Genomic DNA, 26,092 nt, shown 5'->3' on the forward strand with positions numbered 1-26,092 from the left:
ATTTTTTTTAAAATTAATTTTAAAATGTTACATTACAAAGTAATATCTTTGATTTTACTTTTTTCTCTGTAGGTGCTCACACAAATTATATGTGTTACCACAGGGCAAAAAAATAGGCCTTAGAAAAACACATTAAAAAAAACACTAACCCCAAAAGCATTTTTGCAATGGCTTCTGAACTTAATGGTAACATATTTGCTGACTCCAGTGGCAGCTGCATTAGGCTATAGATGATCTCTACTCAGGATGCTCAAGAAGAATGGCACCAATTTTTATGATTTTATGGTTCCTTTTCTTTGGTGCTCACAGACTGTTTTCAATAGATGTGAAGTATACAGCTGGGAATTGTATATGATGAGCATATAACTATATATGTGCAAATAGTTTTTGTAATTTTGATGAGGTTTATTTTTCTTTAGTGCTCTCAACTGATGCTAGTGTTAAAAAGCTTTGGTATAGCATAAACATAATATTTGAAGCAGGAGATTTAGCTAGTCATCCCTTATGGAGGGAATGTAATCCCTGGGCTATTTTATTTACATCTTTTAGAAACACTGAATTACACTGTAATAATTCACCAGCAGACATTGCTATTAATCAAGCACAAGTATTCATTCTTCTTCATCTTCAATAGATTTTGAATCTACAGTCTGATCCCAACTAACTTCTGTGTACTCCAAGCCTTGCCCACATGCATTGCATTAAAGGACAGGAGCAAACAAATATTTGCAGTCTTTCTAAGCCATGTTAACTCCTGCTTAGGAGTTGATGGGATTTTGGAGGTCACAGTACTCCCAACTTAGTTAAAGCATTTTAAGTATTTAGATATATTCCTCTTCAAAAACGAGACCAAGAGGTTATCTTAACAACCTTTTCCCACAAAGATGATTTTATTAGATTGACTACTCTTCAGTCTTATTTCAAAGTAGAAAAGCACTAGGCTATTCAAAATTTCTGGGTCTTCACACAGGAAATAGAAAAAGAATCAGAGTGCTAAGTCACATAGCAGCAAAGCCCAGGAAAGTTCCCAAGCAAAATTTCAAATTTCTTTGAAATTTTATAATGAGAAAAAAATCAATTTGATTTTGCTATTTTTTATTTACTTCCCATAAAATATCAACAATATACTTTCAGCCTGTTCTGTTGTGGAATATAGTGCACAGAGATCCACATAGCCAGGCACACAGACAAGGTCCTACAGGGTCCTCATGAAAAGACCAGACTCCATACACTGTAATGTAGTGTAAAGGCCTCTGCCTATATGTAATTGACTTGACACATCTTGAACTATAGCTCTGATGCAATGGATGTGGGAGTCCCTTTGAAGTAAGTCTGGGGGCCCTATGGACCTTAGTCACTTGATGACATAATTTTCAGTCAGATACATAGAATAAATAGTAACAACAATGCATTTAGGAAAAGTTTTGTCTCAAAGTTGGTTGAAAGTGGGCATCTGAGAACAATTGAGCAAGTTTTTAATGGTGATCTTTTGAGCAATTAGTAACAATAACCAGTCAGATCACACAAAATTGAGTGCATAATAACTGTCCAGAGCCAAGTTCACTTTACAGTGTTTGATGCAAGTATTTAGAATGTATACAACAATACATACAACTGCTGACTCTCAGAGCTCTAACCTGAGAAACTATCTTGCCCTCAGTGAATTATTCAGTTTGTGGCTGTGAGAGCTGTTTATAGTGACAAATGGTTTCTGTAAACGCTTTTTGTGTTTCTTGGAAAAATTCCAACTTTGTTTTGTCCCTGTTGACATTTACCTGCTACAAGTAGAGCTGGCTGAAATAATTTTGTGTGTACATGCATTTGTACATTGGACAAAACTCATTAGAACACATGGCATTTCTAGCAGAGTACTCATAGCTCCCATATCTTTCAAATGTGGCATGCGATGGTAGTCAGCATCAGTGAAATCATAAACGTACACAGGAAGAACAAATAGGTACAACTAAACAAACTCATATTGCTATCATTTTTTAAGGAATTATAGTTAAACTTCTTTGAGCATGCTGGCTATTCAAATACCAGTGTGATAGGTTCCTGCAAATGCTTGGCATAAATGAGTGGATAGCAAACAGGAACGCACTCCTGCAACCTTCCACCCTTGTATCTAGAACAATGCATGCCATTTAGCTGTAAATGCTCCTTGGGTAACTTGTATCCAGCACAACCCCTAATGGGCAATAAAATCTAGTAATACATGACTGATTACTCACCTCATCAACTTGAGGATCTTGAGCCTGAGCAGCATTGGGCACTGGGGAATCACAGTCTGGGCTATAATGCTCACAATAGTCATATGCAGCTCTGGGGTCAGCTATAATCAACAGCTGCTGAATCTCACCCTGCAGGAAAGCATATGCAGATTAAATAACAAAAACAAAGATTGTCTACAGTTCATCAGAAGTACAGCATTTTCATTCAGAAAAAAATGAGAAAATTCAGGCACGTAATACTTAGATATCAACATTTGTGGTCATAAACAACATATCTACTTAATTTCTGCTGCTATTCTGGAAAACATCCTCACTATTATTCATGTGCCAAAACAATGTAAATTAATACTGAATGGACTAGGTGGAAAATTCTGGCTTAAAATACTGTCTGGTTTGGAAATGAGAGGGTGGGAAGGTGTAACTCCTGCTCTGTCATTTTCATGCTGTTTGTTTACTTCTTCACTGGGAACCAGTCTAAATTCCTAAGATTTAATTCAGGGCACTTCCTATTACCAGCATGCAGCTCAGCATGCAAGTGATCAACAGTATAATTCTGAGAGTTAGCATCACATCTGTAGTCTCAAAGAAGGAAGAAAATACAATAAAGTAAAAAAGCCTGTACCAGAGACACAGTTATTGGAATAAAAAATAATTAAGGACCGTGTAAATACACAAGATAGAATATGTTGAAATAAAAATTTTAACAGCTAACAAATGTTATTTTTATCTCCATTCCTATATATTGTGTAAAAACAATATCACAGTAAAGAGACCCACTATTATGGAGAGTAAAAATGGCTCTGCTGAGAACCCCTACAGAGACATTGTATGTTTATCATTTCGCATGGAAAGCTGTCTGGTATCCAGTGCATTTCTTAACATAGTAGTACCATTTAAACAACACTAGGTAAATTCCTTCCAACATTTCCACTATGAATTTTCTCATTCAGGACCTTCTTATGCTGTCATAAAAATAAGGTTATTGAAAATCGGCACATGTTCTTGGTCAAAACCCATTAACTTCAATCTCTCACTATTGCCTCAGAAGAGGGTTTTTTTAAGCTTTTATATTCTTCTAATGTAATCTTATTTTGTTTTTACGAAAAATGTGGGCAAAGAAATAACTTTGTCAGTATACCTGTGCATGTTTTGTCTTTAAAGAGAAAATATTACAACTGATGGAAATGTGCAGCTGGGAAAATTCACAACTATCTCAGTATTTCCAAAATTGCTTTACATCCTTCAGAACAGTAGCCTTTAAGAAATTAACAAAGTAGGAGATTATTTTAAAATAGTAAAGAATAATTTGTAACACTCCTTCCTTCCAGAAAGAAAACTCACAGAAAGAAGCAAACCCCCTTCAAACTGAAAAAAAAAACCCAACAAACCCAACCTAGTTGGTTTTCCTAGTTCTACAATTTTTTTTACTAATTTAACATAAATATAAAATACTTAAGTTTCTTAGCACAAAATGCCTATACATTACCAATCCGTTTTTTACAATGCTCTCAACTCATGTTACTTTATAGATTCCTGTGTCTCTCAGATTAATTTAGAGTCAGAATATATTTTATTAAGCTTCCAGAAATACTGGAAGTTCCCCCACCAGTGGTTCTGGACTGTCTCTTTTATTTTCCTTAGCTCACTAATACTTCCCAATTTGGACATTTTCCTACAAAACCTGCTATACATACAGAGAAATTCCCCCTTTGAATCTTTACATGACTCCCTCAAGACTTTGAGTGCTTTGAGAGGTTTTGTGTAGTCATTGTCAGCCTGGGCTATACATCCCCCATCTCCAGCAAAGCGTTTCCAAAGTGCTGTCCCCTTCCTCTTTCACCAGCCAAATTAAAACTTAGTGAAGTAGAGGAATAAGTTAGAGAGAATTAGCAACTGAAAGACAAAGAGGTAACTCTTTCGGAGCAATCGTTAGAGACAGACATGTAGAACCCCTGTCCTCACCCTGTTGACCTCAGGTTATTGTCTTGCTTTACGCTCCTGAACATACACGACTTTCTGAGCTGCCCATACGGATCACCATGTACACAGTGTGCCAGCTACTGTGAGTAATGCCAGAACTGCTCCTGAAACTACTGCTGTTTAGTACGATATGCTAAGAGATCACAGGTGGGGGAATACAGCCAGTATTCTGGAGCTTGCTTTGCGCTGATCTTGAATGTCATGGAATTTTGGCACTGAGTTTTGTCAGATTGTGCGTTTGCAAGAAGCACTCAGCATGCTGTTACCACTTGGCTTAGATGTCCCTAAATTGGTTAAAGCTGTTCCTGATCCATTGACTGTACTTCCCAGCCCCGCCTGTCTGCCTGTCATGGGTCCACATCGAGGGAGGCCCTCAGAAGTCTTGCACAGTATACATAAATTGCTACTGGCTATTCATGTGTGAGAAGTTTACTGCGGAACTGATTGATTTTACATTTGCATCTCAAATGTTAATTTTCCCCTTTTTCCTTCAACATCTGCTATAAAAGTATTTCCAGTAAATTACTGTTTTTCTTTTTCTATTTTTTGTTTTTATTTTTCTGTCTTTGCTAATTAAATAGCTTCTTTGAGTATTTGTATGTGATGTATTGGCAGTGCTGTTTCACTAGTCAGTGAAGAGCTTTCATTTCAGATCAGGTCAATCATCTCAGCACATGAAATTCCACATACATTATTGCAGATTTCATTACTGTGATTTAGTTATCATTCTAAGATATTTGTTTCTCTATGAGAATTTTTCATGGAACAACTTTAGTCTTCACAAACACCTTATTTGATTTTAACTACTTGACTTTGTGAGACTGAAATAGTATTTTATAAAGTTCTTTGTGAATAAACTACAAATATCTAATCTGGCCATATTTCATGATCTGGAGTCTTAAATTAGACACTTAATGACACACCTGCACAAGTCCCAAGAACTTTAAATGAAAATATGGATAAACAGAGCCATGGGCTACTAACAGATCTAATAGTGGTCTCTAAAACAACACTGAGGTATCTTATGCATGTGTGCATAATGTTATTCTTATATGAAAATTGCAGGAAAAAAGGAAGTCTCACAGGATAGAATGATGAAAGCAAGAGGGGGAGAACAAAGATGGGGAAGGAGACAGAACAGAGTAAAATTTAGAAAGACACCTGAGCATCCTTGAAGTACTCTGAAAAGTGCATAAAGAAAAAAAAAGTACAAAAGGCAGCTGTCTATATATATTAGTTCTATTTCCTTCCCTATGAAATTGTCATGACCACTTTTGTTGAGAAAGACTGCTCAGGAAATTTCACAACATTCATAGATGATACATAGTGTGTTATAGAAGTCAAATGTTTGATGTCTTTGCTAGTCTTCCACCATGTCAGAGATAAGTGGGATGACAGTAGAAGGCAAAGGCAGAGAACTTGTGGTGAGGCATCAGACAGATATACACAGCCACTTTTTCATCTTATTACTTGTGACAATGTGCATGCTTAACTTGTTCCAAAAAGTGCTAAAAGTCTATTTCGTAAGAAGAAAAATCTGCTTTCTTATAACAATTTTTTTATCCTATATAACACTTAACACAATGAATTTAAATGGCGTTTGTCAGATATTTAACATTACTTGCATATTAGAGATGAGAAAGCTGAGAGCTAGGTCTCTGTCTTAGTTGCTCAGAGGTGAAGGGGAACATCCAGCAATGTATTCAAGCACACCTAACACTTACCCTTTGTAAGTAAAACAGATCAATTTGGAGTCTTAATATTTAGTTTGCATCATATATACTTTACTGAAATAGATACTAAGTTGTCAAAGCCAACACATAGCTCATAAACTCTATGCATAGTTGTGTAATTCATCTCAATATGGAATAAAAATAGTTAAAGTCTATGAAGGTTTTGATTCCTCTCTATTTTGGGAATATGCTCATAATTAAAATCAGAAGCTTTTGAATCAGCCTCATGGTTATGTGAAAAAAGTGGCCTGAGAATCATAAAATACTGTGTCCACCAGTTATGCCTAGCATGAAAACATGGTACAGGAAGATTACTTTCATAGCATTGTCCTAAAAGGTACTCTACCAAATAAGCTACTCTTTGCAGAATCCTCCAAGACTATTAAAAGGAGTTAATGAGATCTGAAGAAACATTTGCTTCTTTGTGGCATGCCACAGCAAATGTGGAGAACCAGGCTACAGAGCTACAAGGAGAATATGCTGAAACCAGTTGAATGCCTGCCTATTGGAACAACTGCACAGACATTCGCTCAAATTAACTGTTCTACAACAAGGACCAGCCCAGCTAAGAATGAGAAGTGTGTGGCGAATTCAGTCATTAAAAATTCCTCTGTGAATCTCACAGACATTTCACAGTGACATTCTAGAACAACAAAGTTTATATCTACGTACACTTCCAGGATGTGTTGAAACACACACCTCACTAAGCGGTAATACACAAGGTGGGCTACCTGAGCTGAAAACAGCCTCTTGATGGGAAAACAGTTTGCAACACTGAAAAAACACAGCATTGACTAACATAAAAAGAAAATGGAGACCCAATTTGCAGGAAAGCAGTAGACTACTAAGTCCTCTTTCCAATTTTATTGACTTTCTCTTGATGCAATTATTGCTTTAGTTAGCCTCATGGTGGTAATCAGTGTATTTGATTCCACCTTTTTAGAGCATTTCTCAGATTCCACAGCAGAAATCAGAATAAGGAAAATCTCCAGCTAAATATAGTGTCAGATTTTCTCAATGATATAAATCATTGAGGGCCTAAGAAATAAGGAATGAATTATTTGATCATTATAGGCAATAAATGTTAATGGCTGCTTATTATCTTAATTGTGACTTCATAAGAAGTCTTAGATATTATCTCTCTTCTTGAAAGATTCTCTTTTCCTTTTAACTATATAATCTTACTAATGCTTTCTAAATATGGTGTATTAGAGAAGTACAACCATAAAGTAGTCCATTTATGGTCTATTTATTAGCCAAAAGTTTCTATCATTGATAAAAGACATCTCTACTATCACCTGCCAGCACTGTTAAAAAGGCAAAAGTATGAATTCTTACAAGGCTGTAATGGCACTAAATGAAGGCATCAGTGTTGAAATTACTGGGGTTTTTTTCCCAGTATTTAAAATTTTATGGTCTAGTTCCCTAGTTCTACAAGAACCTCAAACAGTTCTGTTCTAGAGACAGATTTTTGGGGTATCTCTTTCACAACAATCTTAATAAAACAATAACCCTGCCAGGTGAGAGTGACCTTTGTCCAGGGAATATCAGGTAAGCATTACTTGAGAAGCTCTGCAGGACCCTCTCCGCAGAAGCGAACTTCACAAATTATTTGAAACGGTAAAAAATAAATACATTTCAAAGAACAAGTGATCTTGGTAGTTGCACAACTAGGATGCTACATAACAATGTGACTGGACCAGCATTGAGAACTCAAGTTGTAGCTTCTTATTGTAAAATAATGAGATTTTCTAGAATGATTTCATTAGGAGAAAGCTTATTGTTATTTCCAGCTTGAAAAAAAAATAAATCAATAATAACGCAGCAATTACTTAGATGTCTAATTTATATATCAGAGGTTCAGAAAGACTTTCCACAACTAGAGGGGGAGGGGTAGTATTAGAAAAATGCCATCCTTCTGATTCATATTCTGGATAAAATGAGTACCTCTTATACACTTGTAAGGATAATTAGATTATAAGATGACTACATAAATGGTGATAAAAGCATAACAAAACCAGTGCTAGGCACTCTATCAACTCAGAAGAACAAAATCAGCATCTTTCATTGTCATAAAATGGCTAAAGCCTAAGAATTCCAGAGTGGACTCTTCAGTAAACCAGCAGAAACCCTAACCTGTGTATATGTGCCAACTTTCTCTAATTAGTTATGTGACAGTACAACTATAGACTCCAAAGAACAAAAGTCTAGACAGCCTGGATATTATTACTATAGGATTTAGAAAAACCTGCTGCAGAATTCATTTAATCTTCCCGCAAAGATTTGAAGGATTGAAGAATTCCAGGGACCTTTAATATAATATTCCATAACCCAGGCCCATTGCATAATGTAGCTAGAGAAAGATATTTAGAGCCTGCCAGACTGAAGCACTGTAAAAGCAATAAATTGTGAAAGCAGAATTCTGCACAGGTCAAAGTTTCCACAGAAATCAATGTTGTCTTGATTCTTTGAAACTCCATGGTTATAGTAGTATATATTCAGCTTGGTTAAGAAATAGGTTGATATACCAATTATAATTTTTAATCTTCAAAACAAAGTTGTTCACAGACCAAAGACTACTGCAATTATTGGCTGAGAGATTGGATTTTATTATAATACCTGTATATATAGCATGTGTAGCATGACACACACATGCAGACACACACATGACCAAGGACATCTTATTTACTTGATAAAAGACCTGCAAATCTGTTACATTGTCATTTATCTTTGAAACCTCATTTAAAGCTGTTCTTTAAAACTTAAATGTATCACACACAATATTAAATGAGGTGATAATAAATCCTATCTGTAAAATTTGCCAGAGCTGATGTAACAGGCAACACTTTTAAGCCCAGGTTCTTAATTTTAAATGTAATTACAAACAGTTTAGTTAAATGACCATTCCTTTGTTTCTTGGAAATACTCCTTGAAAATGAACTTGAACTCTAACAAATTATCAGAGCCTTGTTTTCTTTTTCTCCTCACTTCCTGCTTTCAAAAATAACAAGGAACAGAATTATTTACTTTTTTTCATTGAACATAAGTTTGAAAATACTATCAAAAAATAACAAAAACAAAATCACAATTCTTTCAGATTAAAAAAAAAAAAGGAAAAAAAACCCAAGCCAAATAGAAAGCTTTTGTAAAAAAATCCTTTTTTTTTTTTATTAGATGCCTCTGAAATGAAAAAATTGTTTGCTTTGATTTTTTTTTTTTTTTTCCTCCCAGGGCTGTAAGTTGGCCAATTCTCTGGTGTTGATAGCTAGAAGGTTGCTTCTAAATATTTTTGCTTGGATCGTTTTGCATTTTTTGGTTTCTGTCCCATTAATGTTAAACATTACTTTCTAGTCTGACTGACACTAAACATTTAGTGGGTCACTAGCAATTATTAAAGGTGATGTATAATGGGAATTATTTTAGCTATGTCTACATTAGCTAGTAGTGCAGCTCAACAGTACAGTATGAAACAGAGAATACTGACGATACATCATTCACACCACATGCCTTTGGTGGAATTTTACTTTGGGCTAGCTTCTGTATTCTACTTTAGCCATACAGCAATTTTGGTCAGTCAGTAAAAGCTCTACCCATTCTGCTACTGCTGCCTTCTTCATGGAGTATGCACACAGATGAATGGCCTTCCTCCACTTGAACACTTGGACTTCCTGTGCTTACAGAAATATGTAAGGGATGGTTACTCATCTGAAGGGATCTGTAAGTTAAATCATATTGCTGTCAAGGTACTATCACTCTATCTTCAACTGCTCACCCAAGCTATTTAAAGGAATCCTATGTTGTATGTAAACGTACAAACGCTTTTTTTCATGAAAACAGGTTAAAACCCAGCATCAAAATCTAAACCATTTATTAACAAGGATTACTGCAAGGATTTACTCTCATAAACTGTGTGCAGTTAAAGCTTTCATTGGCTTTAAACGAGAGTGTTATGTACATCAGGTTTTGTCTTGTTATGCTCATTTACAGCACAGTGCCTAAAAATCATTGTATTGGTCTGATGAGTGGGGAGTTTTGAAGGAAAAAATGTCTATAGGGAAATATCTGCATAAAGACTCTGTTAATTATTAACTTATTATAAAATGCTTGTTATAAAAACCTGTTCTATTGTTCACACCAACAGTACTAAATGAGGAGTGACAAATCCTTAAAGCTGGCAATGAATAAAAAGATCCCTGCTATTTATCAAACATTTAAGCTACAAACATATTTCAATAGATACAATTCAAAATTCTTTTACTAGGTGCCATGTACCGGCATCTAACTGTTTTCTTCTTTGTGTTTTTTTTTTTTTAATTTTTGTATGCTGTTGTAGCATTTCTCTTATTTGCAGCAAGCACGCACAAACCAGCTCTTCTTGCACTATGTATTTGAAAACACAGAGATTAATTTCAAACGACACGTAAAAGTTTGAGGTATACTGTGTCACTCTTTCATAAACAAGCATTTACAGATTAGTCCCACTGATATACGTAGATCCACTTCAGTGAGCAAGTGCTTATCAGTGTAAACGAAGGTCTCATAATCTGGCAGTTAGTAATAATACAGTTTCTAGACAGCATAATTTTATTATTTTCAGACACATTCACAGTTTATAATTTGCTTCTCAAGCATTTGTATGCACTTGATGTTTAATGCTTGCTTGTATTCAATATCTTGTTTGTGACATCATATTAATTTCCATATTAATTGAGCTTGATGTCATAAAATTGCAGATTAGCACTTACATTCACGAATGAGCAGCAGGCAACTCGAAATTAGAGTTTGCTCATATAAAACATCACCCCTCCCCCGCAAGATCTGGAAAATACTTAAGATAATTTTTTTCTTTCTGGTGGAAGAACTGCCTAGAAAACACAAGTTAATACTAGGAACAGAAACAAGAAAAAGAAGTAGCCAGAAATTTAATTTCATTAAATTTTGCTGCATTACAAATTTAAAATAACACATAAGGAAACAAAGGAGAATATTTGATCCACTGTGATGCAACACTTTTTTAAAAAGTGTGAAATATTCCTCATATGAGCGAAATTTGTTTGAAGGATTCTAAATGAATAGTCCTTGCAGATATGTTAGAGCAATACAACGCAAGAAGTAATTCATTTTTCCAAAGATACAATCAAGTTTTCAGGAGGTCAGGATAATGTCATGTAACAATATCTATTTCTGACTCATGTGTGTATGCAAGAATTCATAGAGGTTTAGATATACTCTCTAAGGGAATGGGAACATATGATGTATCTAATTGTTTACAGCGTTGATCCTGACAGTGCTGAACTCTGCTTTCAATGGGAGTGAATTATGTTCATGATGCCACTGGTTTTTTTTTGCAGTTTTGTTATGCTGTGTGAATGGGTTCAGGACCAGAAGAAAACCTGGCATCTTCAACTGGTAGGTCACTGAAGCCTAAGATTTCTTCTTTATCTACAGATTCATTATTTCCACATTTTGAATTTCCATTGAGGAGACTGAAGACTGCTCCACAGTTCCTGTGATCAGATCATTGGCTTACTGTGACTAAACCCATCATTATTACCCAAGGTAAAACAGCCTCTGTGATGCATGGATACAAAATACTGTGGATTCCAACAGGTCACTATACTCTTAGGTATTTCTTTTTTATGTGCTTCCTACGTGTAAGATAATAAAGGCATCAAACATCATATGGAAAGTCTGTCTTATACAGTTTTAAGTCTTAAACACTTAAATCTAAAGTCATGGCTAAATAAGTTCATTTCTGGAGTTTCTTGCACATAGACACACTGTGTTCAAACACAAGACACACTGTGTTTTGGGTTTCTTCAATGCCTGTTGTGGTCTCAAGATACAGCAGGGTTCACAACACAGAAATGCTACTGAGGAGAGCCACGGAAACATGAAACATCACTCTGTGCTATCACGAATGAGACAAACAGAACATTTAAGGCACAACCAGCAGACTTTCAAGCAGGAAACAAATTTCAGGGAACAGCCCCAAACTTTAGAAGTTTTAGCAGCAGTAGCTAAAGGATGGATAAAGTCTTGTTAATGAAACAAAAAGTGCTGTTTAGAGAGTAGAAAAACATGCTATAAACTCAAAAAGAACTAGATTATGTTTTGCTTGGCCAGACTTTGAAGGACACGTCATTAAAACCATATATAGCACAGTACTTTGTTTAGACTTTCAGGGACATTCTAAATGCCTGTTTTCAACATGCTTTAGCTAGCATTTCTAGCTAAAGATTCAAATAACTGAACATAGGTATAAATGTACCTGCAGTGTCTCTACAGTAAAAGAGAAAGCAGAAACCTATCCCAAAAGACTGTAAGCTTCTAATTTAAGTACGATATATCAGACTAAAACCAAACTCCAGCAATTACAAGAACAGCCTTAAAAGAACGTAACTGATTTATCTGAATAAAGTAAGAGAAAAGGGGTGCAATCAGTTAAGGAAACCTAATCACTGAAAGAATATAGAAATGTACAGTGATGTTACAAACTGTAGAAATGTTGCTGTTCCAGTGCTGAATGTTAAGATTCAGCCTGTAAACTGACTTTACAGACAGCTGCACAATTTCTTTCAGTGTCCAAAGAAGGGCAACAAAGCTGGTGAAGGGTCTAGAGAAAAAGTCTTATGAGGAGTGGCTGAGGGAACTGGGGTTGTTTACCCTGGAGAAAAGGAGGCTGAGGAGAGACCTTTTGCTCTCTACAATGACCTGAAAGGACGTTGCATCAAGAAGAGTGTGGCCAGCAGGTCAAGGGACGTCATCCTTCCCCTCTACTCTGCCTTGGCGAGGCCGCATCTGGAGTACTGTGTCCAGTTCTGGGCTCCCCAGTTCAAGAACAGGGAACTGCTGGAGAAGGTCCAGCAAAGGACTACAAAGATAATTATGGGACTGGAACATCTCTCTTATGAGGAAAAGCTGAGGGACTTGGGTCTCTTTACTCTAGAGAAAAGAAGACTGAGGGGGGATCTTATTAATGCTTATAAATACTTAAAGGGAGGGTGCCAGGGGGATGGGAGCAGTCTTTTTTCAGTGGTGCCCAGTGATAGAACAAGAGGTAACAGGCACAAACTTGAACATAGGAAGTTCCATCTTAACATGAGGAGGAACTTCTTTACTTTGAGGGTGTCAGAGCACTGGAACAGGCTGCCTAGAGAGGTGGTGGAGTCTCCCACTCTGGAGACATTCAAAACCCACCTGGATGCCGTCCTGTGCAACCTGTTGTAGGTGACCCTGCTCGGGCAGGGGGGCTGGACTAGATGATCTCCAGAGGTCCCTTCCAACACTGACCATTCTGATTCTGTAGTGAGCTGGGGATCAGTTTTGGGAAATTAACAAGGGATAGGACCAGAGGAAACAGCCTCAGGCTGCACCAGGGGAGGTTTAGATTGGATATTAGGAAAACGTTCTTCACAGAAAGGGTTGTTAAGCATTGGAACAGGCTGCCCAGGGAAGTGGTGTAGTTACCATCCCTGAAGGTGTTTAAAAACATGTAGATGTGGTGCACAGGGACGTGGTTTAGTGATGGTATCGGCAGTGTTAGGTTGATGGTTGGACTCGATGATCTTAAAGGTCCTGTTCAATCTAAATGATTCTATGATTCTATTCTATGACTCTTCTGTGAGTCCAAAGCCATCTTTCTTCTTAGTGGGTCTCAACTGCAACTGAAGCACTGACTTGCCATGTCAATGTAGGAGATTTCAGAAAAAAAATTTGACAGAGGATCACTAGCTTCCTTTTTTATCCTTCAACACATGACAAAACCATCAGAGAAAAGTATTTTTATTTAAGTCATTGTAGCAAATTCTGTTAAAGTTATATCCTTATGTCCGTGCTGCCTTCACGTAAGTTTGACTGCAAGAAAAATATTATTTTTTAGTTTCTTCAATTAATCTGCTAATTCTGATTTTTCAGTACTAATTTCAATTTGCAATATAGTCTTCATCCAACCTTACTGACTCTTCCAACATCTGCTAACCGAAAAATAATTGCATTCTACCACATCCCTTCCCATCTCTTCTTCCTATACGTGGCTTGAAAGAGTGGAGGGAATTGTATATACAAGTGCAGAAGGTAAGGATGGATGAAACTATCACTGAGAAGGAACCGCTAGTGTAGGAGTTATTTTGCCTTAAAATAGTTACTCTTTGTCATGACTCAAAGCTTCATCTTTCTTTCTGAGTGGCTAATAACCTGCGTGACAGAAGAATGACATAGCAGGAAATTTTCAGAACTATCATTTTATTTACCCCTTAGCCTATGTTCCTTCTGTATTCCCATGGGAATAGTCTTAATCTCTTTTTAACTATTTTTTTTTTGGAGGATTTAATATTTAAAACTGTTTAAAATATAGAGGACAGATATAATATCATAATAGTCAACAACTTCAGAGATGAAAGGCCCCTAGCATGCTTCTCTTCTATTCAACATGTAACTTCACGCAAATGATTAAAACAAATATCTCCCTTCATACACATATCATCAACCACTGTACTTATTTTCAAACAGCTATGTACAATCATTTCAGCATGTCTGAAACTTCAGACAGGTCTTTCAATTTAGCAATTGTACTGAGTAAAACAAACCAAATACCAATGTTTAGTTATTGTGCACTTCCCTCCTTGACAACTTTTAAAATGGTTACAAAATTTGCAACAACAAGCCAGGGCCTGTTGCCTTAGTTCCTGTTAGAATCTAAAATATCTTGTAAAACCCTAACAAAATATCAGTTTATCTACTTCCGTTGCATTTTTTTTTTCCCTGAATTCTTTTTACTTATATATACTAACATTGCACATATTGTGACAATTTAATTGCCGAATACACATACTGTGGGACTTGGTTTCTGACCTAAGAAAGAAATACAAATGAAAATTGAAAGTAATTATCCCATGCGGAGACCAAAAATCCTTGTCCCATGCCAGACAAGGCATCTGTGGAATTCATCTTCAAATGGAAAATAATGTCCCTCAGATGTGCAAGCTGTATTGGGGACTACAGGTAAATTAGGCTATGAATACCAAACATATTATACTGGTTGACCCATTAAATCATCCCAGAAATTTTCCCATTCAAAAGTCTCATGTTTCGTCATGTCTGTGGAAATGAAAGATAACAATGCCACAGTGTTACACTCAAAATTCGTATTTCCTCTTGATACCTATGTAGTTTCTCAAGCATACGCTCTGCTTAAAGCTAGGATTACAACTCTGGACATTTATGGAGCACAGATGTTCTGTATATGAAGTAAGTTAACTACTGGTCTGTATTTTCTTATTTTTCAGTTTTAATTTAAATTTGACAGTTTTGACTGTTGTATAACAATATTATAAAAGAAACTCAATAGTCTAGATTGAGAAGCTTCATTATTAGCCTGTAAAAATAATCGTTGACATAAGGATTCTACCTAGAAAGGCCTCATGATTGGCAGTCACATACTTCCTTAGAGGCATTTTACCCTTCCTATATGTACTTCTTGGCTAGTAAATGATGGAAACATATATATCTTTATTGCCAAAGTATGTTCCAGTTACTGGAAAGAGTAATAAGTGGGATAAACAATATAAGGGATTCACATTACACAGAAAACTTTCCAGGTCCTTCTCCCCCTCTCTCAAATACTCTTAGCATGCATGAGTATCTGTAAATGTTTAAGAGAGACAGAACTAGAATAATTCAGCATCATACTACTCAATTTTCCCAGGTTAATTCTCCTAAATATCTCAGATATCTCAGTGTTAGGCAGAAAGACAAAAAAAGCAAGCCCTTTCCAGATACAACATAATCTAAAGAACAGAAAAATGCATCATACCTTCCAATAATAGAGACACTTCCCTGCTTTATTCTCTCTTATTTCAGCCTAATAGGTTCTATAAATCGAAGTTTCTATGTTATACCAGCTTTTGCCCTAGAAAATTTATTCTGATTTGCACTAAGCACTTCACAGAACACAAAATCACTCAATTCCATTTGTTCAGTATTGATTTTTACCTCAAAAACTTCTTCATCCAGAATCCTGGTTCCAAAGACAGTGATGCCATTGGTGTCCACAACTGTTTTGTCACTTCTTTCAAGCGGTTTTGTAGTTTTTTTGTTACAGTCAACAATCATTGTAACAGTTTTTTTCTCCACACTAATAGCTACTCGATGCCACCTATTAAAAAAACATAATTCTACTGTAATTTATGTTTTTAAAACTAGGTCACTGTGTTCTCATCAAGAGACAGTTTATTGCAGACGTGCACCAATTCAAGTCACAGATAAAATTTTAAATGTCACCATTTATTTCCTTCTTTCATACGTACACAAACGTACACAATGTTTTGTCTAGTCACTATATAACTTCTGTCCCTTAGTACAAAAGAATCTGATCTATAGCTCATTGTGAATATCCTATGTAAGATGAAGTTCAAGCTGACCTTCTCTGAAGCTTTACCCAGAGAACGTTGGTAAACTCAAATTAGAAGTGAGAACAGTTTACTGTTACTGTTGTGTTACTGTTCTGTTCAATCTAATTCTACTAGATTGAACAATGTGACAGCAGATTGTATTTTTATGAATGTGTTTGATTTTCCAAATTACTTGTGCAAATATATTTAATTCAGCATCTTATTCTTTGTTATTTACACTTTACTATTTGTACTCTGTGATCAGACCAAAATTTTGCCATGTTCTTTTGCTGATTTGAATGTATCCCATAGCTATAGAGATTCAAAGATGTACAACAGTTCCAACACAGATACTTTTCCAGATACAAATGCTTGAGATTATTCCTGCAACAATAGCTTTGCCTACATAAATATTCACAAAAAATGAAGTGATTCAGAATACTGACAAATGATTTTATTTTAAATACATTTGAGAATAAAGTTTTGTACAACTTGCCCAACTGTACTATGTTCTTTATGACACTTGATTATCATGACAGACCACATTAATTTAGCAACACTGTCTGTTATGACAACTTAAATATCTAAGACCAAGTGCAAGCCTCTCTGTAATCTAACACGGAGCAGAACATCAAAGAATCTTTGATAGGCCAGGGCAACAAGTGTCAAAGTATGTCATACTAGTGGCTGGTAAGAGGAAGGCTGGAATCAAATTATTTTAGTTGGCATTTGTGGCACTAAGGTTGTCTGAATCAGAGACAGCTTAGATCATTGTTACAATGAGCTTCTGTATATCAAAAGGAACACCTCGAAGCTAATGGAATCTGACTGCTAAACAGTATGACTGAGCCAGAACTCTAATTCCATGTTTTCTCTGGAACGCGGCTGAACATTATCATTATAAAAGCAAACTGTCCATGCATCCTCAGGCACATTACACTGTTTATGCTTTTTAAATATATCTCATTTTGAGATGAAGATTGTTGTCCTAGATCCTTCATAAAATAGCTGAGTCAGAAGAAAATTGTCAGTCTGTCTTTTGAAAGCATGTAGAAGCTGAAAGCGTGAAAACATAGCTCACTGTGGCTAGATTGACTCCAGTAGATTTAGAAGTTGTACAGTCTCACTGCAGGAAATTGTACCAAACCAAGTTAATTTTGATTTCTTCATTTTTATCAGTTACTAAACATTTTGGGTGAAATTCTGAAATCCATGTCAAAGCTCTGTTATTTAGAGTCAATGGAAAAAACAAAAAGTTTGCTGCTTTATTTTATCACTCCTTCTGCTAGGGGGAATGCATCTTCTACTGATTTGTTTCTTTTGCACTAATATAATTCCATTCTGTGTATCTCTGAAGACTGTGGCTCTCTTCCTGGACAGCAGCGCAATAAACAAGTCTTTGAGAGAATGAATGTCTGTTTACAAGCACTAGAATGACACTCCCAGAGAATGATTGCTTGTCTACAAAGTGAAATTAGGTACAAAAAAATTAAAAACTGCATTAATAATGCAATAGGTGTTTGAGATTAATTGCCTCAACTGAGGGTGCACTATAAATCATTACTATCTTATTTATCTACTGGTTTGGTTCAGGATAGGAGTAATTCATTGCTGTCTTGTCAACTTGTCCTTATTCTGCCTATCACCTTCAAACGGACAAGACAGCCTTTCTAGTGAGACTATTCCTTGAGTCTTTTTGAAAACAGAGTTTCTATACCACACAGGAAGAATCTCCATAGGTTTAGTTTTTGGTGAGTTTAACTTGTACGACTATTTCTTCACTATTGATCCATAGAAATGGCAAATAAGAAACGTGGTTTGGCTTTATTTGTAGCTGTATACAGCACTAGATTCAGGAACTGTATTCTAGTCAAAGGTTCTCTGGTTTTGTACGACATCAGTCCGACTAGCTGGAAACTGTGTTACTGATTTATTTAAATATTTAAGATAACTCTGTGTAAAGACCATAATCACCTATACAGCTCTGTGGTATTATTTTTCATTTTGAAATTTTACACTTACTTGCCATCAGCAATATTGACTGTTCTGAAAAGAGGATAGTCTTCTGGGGCAGGTTTTCCATTTTGGTCTTCAAACAGGAAGACAGGGGATCTACCAACTTCAACACCTACTTGCTGAATTCCTTGCTCATTGTAGACAGACAGAAGGAAGGACTGGATACCCTTTTTAGGTTTTACTGTCATTAATATTGAAAAATCTTCTGGAAAATCTCCGCCTATAAATAAAGTGATATATACAGTTACAAATTCAGAAAACATGAAACCATTCTTTGAAGGTTTACATTTTTCTATAAGCACAAAGGAACCTGCATAAAACTTGGGGTTTTTTAATTCTCAAAAATGAATACATAATTACACTAGGACAAATTTTTATCTCTTTTTTTTCTTTCTGGCCTGACTTTAACTCCTGAAAGATATAACTCAATGATTCTTAAAAACATGACTTGTAAATCTATTGTGAATTTATGTTATAATACAATGCATGCAACAACCATGATAGTTTCACATCCATTATTTTTCCATCTTCTTTTTAGCAATCTTCTAATTTAAAAGTGTGCAGTACAATTTCACTCAAGAAAATAAGCATATGTACTATAGCAAATGTATTCCCAGGCACTTCATCTTCCTTGATAACCACTTGTTTTAGTTTCTCTCTCACAAGTCTTTCTAGAATAATAGTGTGCATAACATTGAAAAAATACATAATTAATTTTATGTAATAAGCATAATTATGTAATTGTTTTAAGCAAAATCAAAGACCATTTAATTTTCATTTATTCCTAATGCTTTCTCTTTGAAGTAGAGATTATATATCTATCATTGTTTCAACCTTTACAACTAAAAATAAACAAAAAGTTGATACAGCTTGTTTATAGAGGAAGGACTGAGGTTTGTACTCAGTACTGCTCCTGTTGAATCCATAGGTAAATCTGCATTTCAGTTGATCTGAAAGTCTATTAGGCTTAATACCAAAGAAGTATAATACTGAGATTCTAAAATTCTGAACATACACTGGATCTGTGCGGCTTCAGCTGCAATTTGACATGCAAGAAATAGAGGGATTAGAATCTAATTGTAGTGTTGGCAATGAATATAACTGCAACTGTGTGCATGAGAGTAGGTAAAATGTTCTTGAACATTTTAATAACATAATACAATAAGTTTTAATAAAATGATATGTTACATTTTTGTAATGAATAAAATATGTAAGACTTCAACATTGAAAGCTGATTTAGGAATTGCTTCTTTCAACGAAGAAAATATAAGATTGTTTCCAAGACAGGTCTTGTGCGAAAACTCTCAGAATTCTAGGGAGTCTTCCATGAAGACAAACTATTGATGGCATTAACTCTAGTTACAACATGCAAACAAAATGCATAAAATCTTCACTGCTCTTTAAATGACATGCTACTCTTCTAAAACAGAAAATCCCTCGTCTTACACTTCTTATATTGTATGTTGCAATGTTGTTTTATGTGCTTACTGCTATCTTTTTAACTCTTTTTGTTGAAGGTTGTTGAAACACTGTAGTAACATAGACCACTTTAGGGCTAGTTTTGACATCTTATTTTGAAGGGATCAAAGCTCAATAAATAGCAAGCATTTCATTTAGTCTGCTGAGCCTTTGGTCATGCTTTTTAATGACAAAGCAAATCTCCTAGTTTACAGATTAAATTAAACTGTATGTTATACCTTTTAATGTCACAGTAAACAGATGACAAAAAATGGAAAAGAAAGAGAAAAGATGACTGTCAACAAAGGCCAAAGATATTTGAAATGCACTGGAAGCTTGCCCTGTCTGCACTGTTAATCTGAAAGATATGTTGAAAATGCTTAAGGCAGGTGACACTAATTCAGCTAGTCTGGGCACGTGCTCTTCAAACAGATAACATCCTATAAAAAAGAAACTGGGAGCTTTCTAAGGTTCTATTTGAAAAATCACCAAAAGTAACAACAACAATTGGAGGGAAAATTGCTAGAAAAATCTTTTTATATATCTGGGTTGCCATTCCTGTCATTCCCATATGCTTTTGTAAAAGATAACTAAGAGCACACAAAAAAATAGTACAACAAAAATCTAAGCAGTTATCTTTACAATTATATAATGCCTTCCAGTCAGTGAAATCAATGCCTATTACATTCTGGGAAGCTGGTAATTATTAGACTCATTTTTAAAAGGTGGATATATTGATGCTCCCAGCTTTTGCCATTCATAGCTTCCTTTAAGCTACAGTAGCTAAAAGATACTTAAGCTTCCTCATGAGTTATAAGAGTTAGATAAGAGCAAGCACAGGATGCACTACAGCTTGTATTGTTTAGCTAAAATGATGTCTCTTGGTCTTGTCTTGGATATCGTCTGTAGTCTTTCCACTACTATAGAGCACGAAGAAAAAGGGATGTAATCACTCAAATATCTTTAAGAATAATCTCTGAAAGGATTTCTTGTGGTGGGGAGAGGATGCCTGTTCTACAGGATTCCAAAGGGACCAATTACCAGAATGACCTCCAAAAATTTGTTTCTAGGTTCTTTACTGAAGTAGAGGATAGCATGACATTTTCCTGTATTAAGCAAAGTTTTGTGGTCACTTCTTTTTATACTGTGACTGAGCATGGCTTTTTATTTGTCTCCTGCACACAGAGGTGTTGCAACAGACTGGTAAAATCAAGCAAACTCATTCCAGTTGCAAAGCAGAAACTGAAAGCATTAATAAGAAGAGTACCTAAATTAAGGCAGTCAAAGGCTACAGAAATTTACGTGTCAGCCAACAACATGAGGTACTTATTTGTTCTGGCATTCAAAAATCATATGAACAGTTATTACTGCAGCTGCCAGACTTCCTCCTTATGCTACGATTTGATTCATGAATAAGTGCAAGTCAACCCAAGCTCTCAGACTTACTACACTGTGCAACTTGTGCAGTTTTTCAACACAATGGATCATTTCTGCATTTTTTAGAGAATCACAGAATGGTCAGGGTTGGAAGGGACCTCTGGAGATCTAGTCCAACCCCCCTGCCAGAGCCAGGTTGCACAGGACAGCATCCAGGAAGGTTTTGAATGTCTCCAGAGTGAATAAAGAGCAGCCCATATTCTGCAAACCTTACTTAGGTGAAGTAGTAATTAATTACACACATAGTCACACTAATATCAGCAAGACATTGTAGACTGTAACGTGCCATTCAGTGAATGACATTTTCAGCTGGATAGCTTTGTTAACTATATGCAACTTAGTTGAGAGGATATATTAAAAACTGAAGAACTGTGTTAAAAATAATATAAATATTACATCTGTAGATAATTTTGCTTTGATCTTCTTCCATGAATAAAAAAGTAAGCTGATGGTTTAAGTTAGTATGTAAGTTACGCTTGAACTCCGTATAGCTGTTTTCCATGATGCTCTGGGAATCCAGTGTTACTACAAAATAATGTATGTTCCCCCATTTTATAGATCTTGGATGATACCTATATTATTGTTACTTTGAAAGACAAAAAAGAAAGTATTTTTCTTTGCCAACATCTAACCTATGTTTATAGACAGACTATAAACTATTGTTCAAACTCTGCATTGTGTATCAAAGCAGAAAAATTAGATGTTCCACGATTTTGGTTTTTAATATTCTTATTATCATCTTCCTCAACAGTTTGGGTCAAGTGACAAGTCACAGAAAAATAATTGAATAAAAGTTTCTCCTCAACATCCAAAGAATCTTTGCCAAAATGTTATTATTTCGTTTTAGAGAAATTTGAGAAGAGATGGAATCACATTACCTGCTATCCACAACTAGCCTGTTTTAGTCCCCCAAATACCCAGATACTCTTAGGTAATTCTTAACAGATGGTGCTTCTGGGAACGATTTTGCAATGGCCAACCACAACTCCAGGAAATACTGCTGTTAAATGGACTACTGAAACTGGAGGAAACTTGCCAAAGCTACCAAATAAGCTTTCCATCAGATAGCAATCGGAAAGAACAGGTAATATGACTTACAGTCCAATTCTGCCAGTGATACAGAATTTGATGATGAGATTTATAACTGAAGCCAATAAAAACTGATTCATTCAGTGGATAAAGGGCATGTCCTGTCATTCGTATGCAGGCCGGACTCTAGGGATAACAGAAGTGTTTTGTGGTACTGCTGATGGACTATGTATTGCCCTTTAGATACCATAAAAGATAGGCAGTAAGATAATTTACCAAAACTTTCTGACAATCTTACCTGGGTACAGCTGCTTTGTTGGGGCACTCAGCTGTGCAGCTTTTGAAACTCTGTAGGCAACATCCGATCCTTTTGAATCCCTTCTGTTTGTGCAAAATCCTGCTGTTCTTGATACTCCTTCTGGTGAATTGTGAAATTCTAATGCTTTTAGCACATCAACAGGTTCAGCTGACAAAGAAAAAAAAAAAAACAACAAAAAGAATTACTCATCTTGCATCTCTACAGTATGCAGCCTCTAAAAAGGATATTAACTTCATTGCAGAAGTGTATGTGTAATCACAGCAGTAGCTGCATCCTATTTTGATTTATTGCAGATTACTTGTACACCAGAATATTATTTTACCAGGATTATTTATTTGTAAATATATAAGTTCATCCTATCCAATGTAATTGTTATGATCAGATTTTCAAACTACTTGACTACACACTGAAAATCACCCTTTCCCAAATGCAGAGAATCTTGGTGCTTACAACACATTCTTCTAAAGAGTGACTTCTAAGAAGTAGAACTGATTTTAAAAGTTTGCACAGAAGTTTCAGAAGCATTCAGCTACTGCTGATCTGCTACCAGAAACTTGTCTGTTGCTAATATTAAAATATATTCTGATTACATATGACTGCTTTCTCAGACACAAAGTGAAAAGGAAGAAGCTAATCTCGTTTCTCATCTGGTTAGAGAAAGATGTACCTGCTTTGCCTGCAAGGAGTGAATGGGCTGAATCAAACTCTTTCATTATTTTCAAGTTAAATTCAAATGGACTTGTTTTGTACTTTAGAGCAAGCACAATCAGGTTGCGCTTATGCTCACTGTCTAAGAATTTAAAGTTGAAATCCAGAGCTGCTACTGCACTGATATTGATCCAAAATTATTTAAAAATATGCATATTATGTATAAAAAGCCAACAACAAAGCTTTAATCTATAAAAGTTCACCATGGCAAAAGGGCTAAGTACTGAATGGACAAGCACTTCAACAGAGGCAGTGAGAAAATATAATTTGCTTACTGGATATCTTTTCTCTTAGGAAAAATTAAGGTGTTCATTCTCATACTCCCTACAGAGCATGGCTTCATTAATTTATCTTTTTTTCAGTGGAAACAGAATTTCAACCGTCTATTTTTTCACTGGGACTGTTCTGCAGTTTTTATGCTGGCAAACTCACAGCCACTTTATCTTGAAAGACAAAGTTTTACACACTGTTCAAGCTGAGAAATGTGTTTGGTAAATCTAACCCTTCTTCATGTCTTTGACCTGCACTGTGGCATTAACTATAGCTAATTTATGGTCTGTTATTACTCATTTTATGTGCCAACAAATAGCAACTTAAGACCCCAAATTCACTGTGTGAGAATATTCAACTATTTGAACAATTATTTTTAAACAACAAGTGAAAGAGTATAAAAACATAGGCAAAGTGATATTCTAATTAGAGTCACTGATAGAAACATTTCTACCTTCTTTTCTTACTATTTGTACAGTTCTAGGCAGCGTCACTATTTCTTGTCACTGAACTATCTCAGAAGTCACTTTAGTGCATTCACTATAAATAACAGATGTGAACAAAGTTGTTTAACTAGTGCACCCTATTCATCTCCTGGCATTGCCAAATATGAACAACTCAACTTTGTGGTTAAACATATTTTTGAATAACACCAAAATTATATTCTTCAAAAACAAATCTGAGGTTTTCTCAATCAGCCTAGAATGCACATAACTTCTTCTGTCTTAAAAAATATTCACAAGAAAATGCCTCTTTTTTTTTTTCCACATCATGCAATTTCTCATTTGCTTTCCATCACATCGTGTTATCGAATATAAACCCAATAGACAATGTTTGTTGCAAGTTAATACATTTTGAATGAATGTTACAGTATACACCTGAATTTACTTAAAATCTACATATCCTGCAGATTCAAAAAATTATATTTAAACATGCTCAGAAGAAACATTTCAATAGTGTGCAAATTCTGAAACATTAGTTTTACCTCTCTGTTAAGAACTGACTAAATAATTTTAATGGATATAACGTATTTTCTACAGGCATTCCACACAATTCTAAAGTTACTACCATACTGAAGGAACTGCCACACTTTTTTTTCCTGGTAACTGATGGCTATTTTTGCAGGACCTATAATAATTTGAACCAGTAAAGTAATGTAGAACCAGTCACTGGAAATATTAGTAAAAATTCCAAGTCGCTGTATAAGTCAACCACTGCTACATTCCTTTTTCCTTTGCTCTTTTCTATAATTTGTACCAGATTCTTCATTATTTTTTTAGAATAATGGATGTTCTTTGCCTGGCTGACTAGGAGAGTATTCATCCATAAACAAGATTATTCATTACTCCCCACTAGTTCTGCTGCTAAAAAACTCCAGACAAGAAACAGAATAATAATAGAAGAGAACAATCTTCAAACCAGAAATTCCAAATAAGTAGAACAAACATTTTGTTAATAGTCCATAGACGAAATTTATTTCTGCAAACTGTGATTCACAAAATGTAAATAGCAAAAATACTAGTCAGATTGCAAGGATTTCTAGAAATATAACTTGTCATACAAATGACAAGTTATATGAAGTAACTTACACGAAAAAGGTAATTAGTCTATCTCCAATTATAAAATGGCTGACTTACTAAATATTTATAGCTCATAAGTAACAGAAACAGTTTCTCTAATTTATATAAAAGATTTCAGCTAGCCACCTTGGCCAGTAGTTAAAAAGTAAAGAAGTTCCTTAGAAGTCTTTAGATAAACCAGGAAGGAATGTACAAGATTTAACATGCTGCTTTACAAAAATTTGCCCTTGATAGAAACCTACATATCATTCAGTATGTGAAATAAACAGACTGAGTTTGTGCCTCTTCCTTATAAACGTTTTTGCAACGTTCTTGTGTATGTCATTATTTAACCTGGTCTTGAGTCTAACCAAATGCCCAGATTAGGACGCAACCAATCCTGTATTTCAGCTGGGAGGCAGCAGACCTGGAAGTCTCCTCACAGCTGTTCTTGCCATCTCCCAGCTGTAAACAGGGCTTACTGTGTAAAGCACTTCTGCCCTACACTCTTCCTGTGTCATACATAGGGCTACCATATATTAGGGTTTCTGCAGAAACACCCTCTTTTTGCTAGTGTCAATTTTGTCTCGGTGGATTTCAGGGTTTTTTTGCATTTTCTGGAACTATGGCACCCTAGCTGGAGCAAGCGTTCAGTAGCCCTGACCAGGCTGCCATGATATTAGTCTCAAAATTCTTGCTGAGCTCACTGTGCATGTTCAGATGGTCTGCTCAATGCCTCTACAGAAAGCACTAGACACAGGTGCTTTCAATATGCCACTGAGCACACACATCTAGGAATCCAGTCAAAATCAAACAGCTCTTGAAAAACAGCAGCACTTAGATCCTAACTACCTAGAAGTAACCTGTTTGAAGTATAAAGGACAAGAAGTCCTCGCACAGCCAACACTGGCCTTCTTAGAAGACCAGGGTAAAGAGGGAGGAAGACAACTCACAGAGTCAC

General features: G+C 35.6%; 1 protein-coding gene across 1 annotated transcript in view; it reads right to left on the bottom strand.

Moving 5' to 3' along the window:
• The window catches only part of COL11A1 (collagen, type XI, alpha 1), a 160,814-nt gene that overhangs the window by 121,037 nt on the left and 13,685 nt on the right, over positions 1-26,092 (bottom strand). The window contains 4 exon segments of the mRNA XM_009884779.1: positions 2,232-2,360; positions 15,938-16,100; positions 18,358-18,571; positions 22,574-22,741. Of these exon segments, the coding sequence (XP_009883081.1) occupies positions 2,232-2,360; positions 15,938-16,100; positions 18,358-18,571; positions 22,574-22,741 (674 nt within the window).

This window comes from Charadrius vociferus, unplaced genomic scaffold, assembly GCF_000708025.1.
Source record: "Charadrius vociferus isolate BGI_N301 unplaced genomic scaffold, ASM70802v2 scaffold163, whole genome shotgun sequence".
Classification (NCBI taxonomy): domain Eukaryota; kingdom Metazoa; phylum Chordata; class Aves; order Charadriiformes; family Charadriidae; genus Charadrius; species Charadrius vociferus.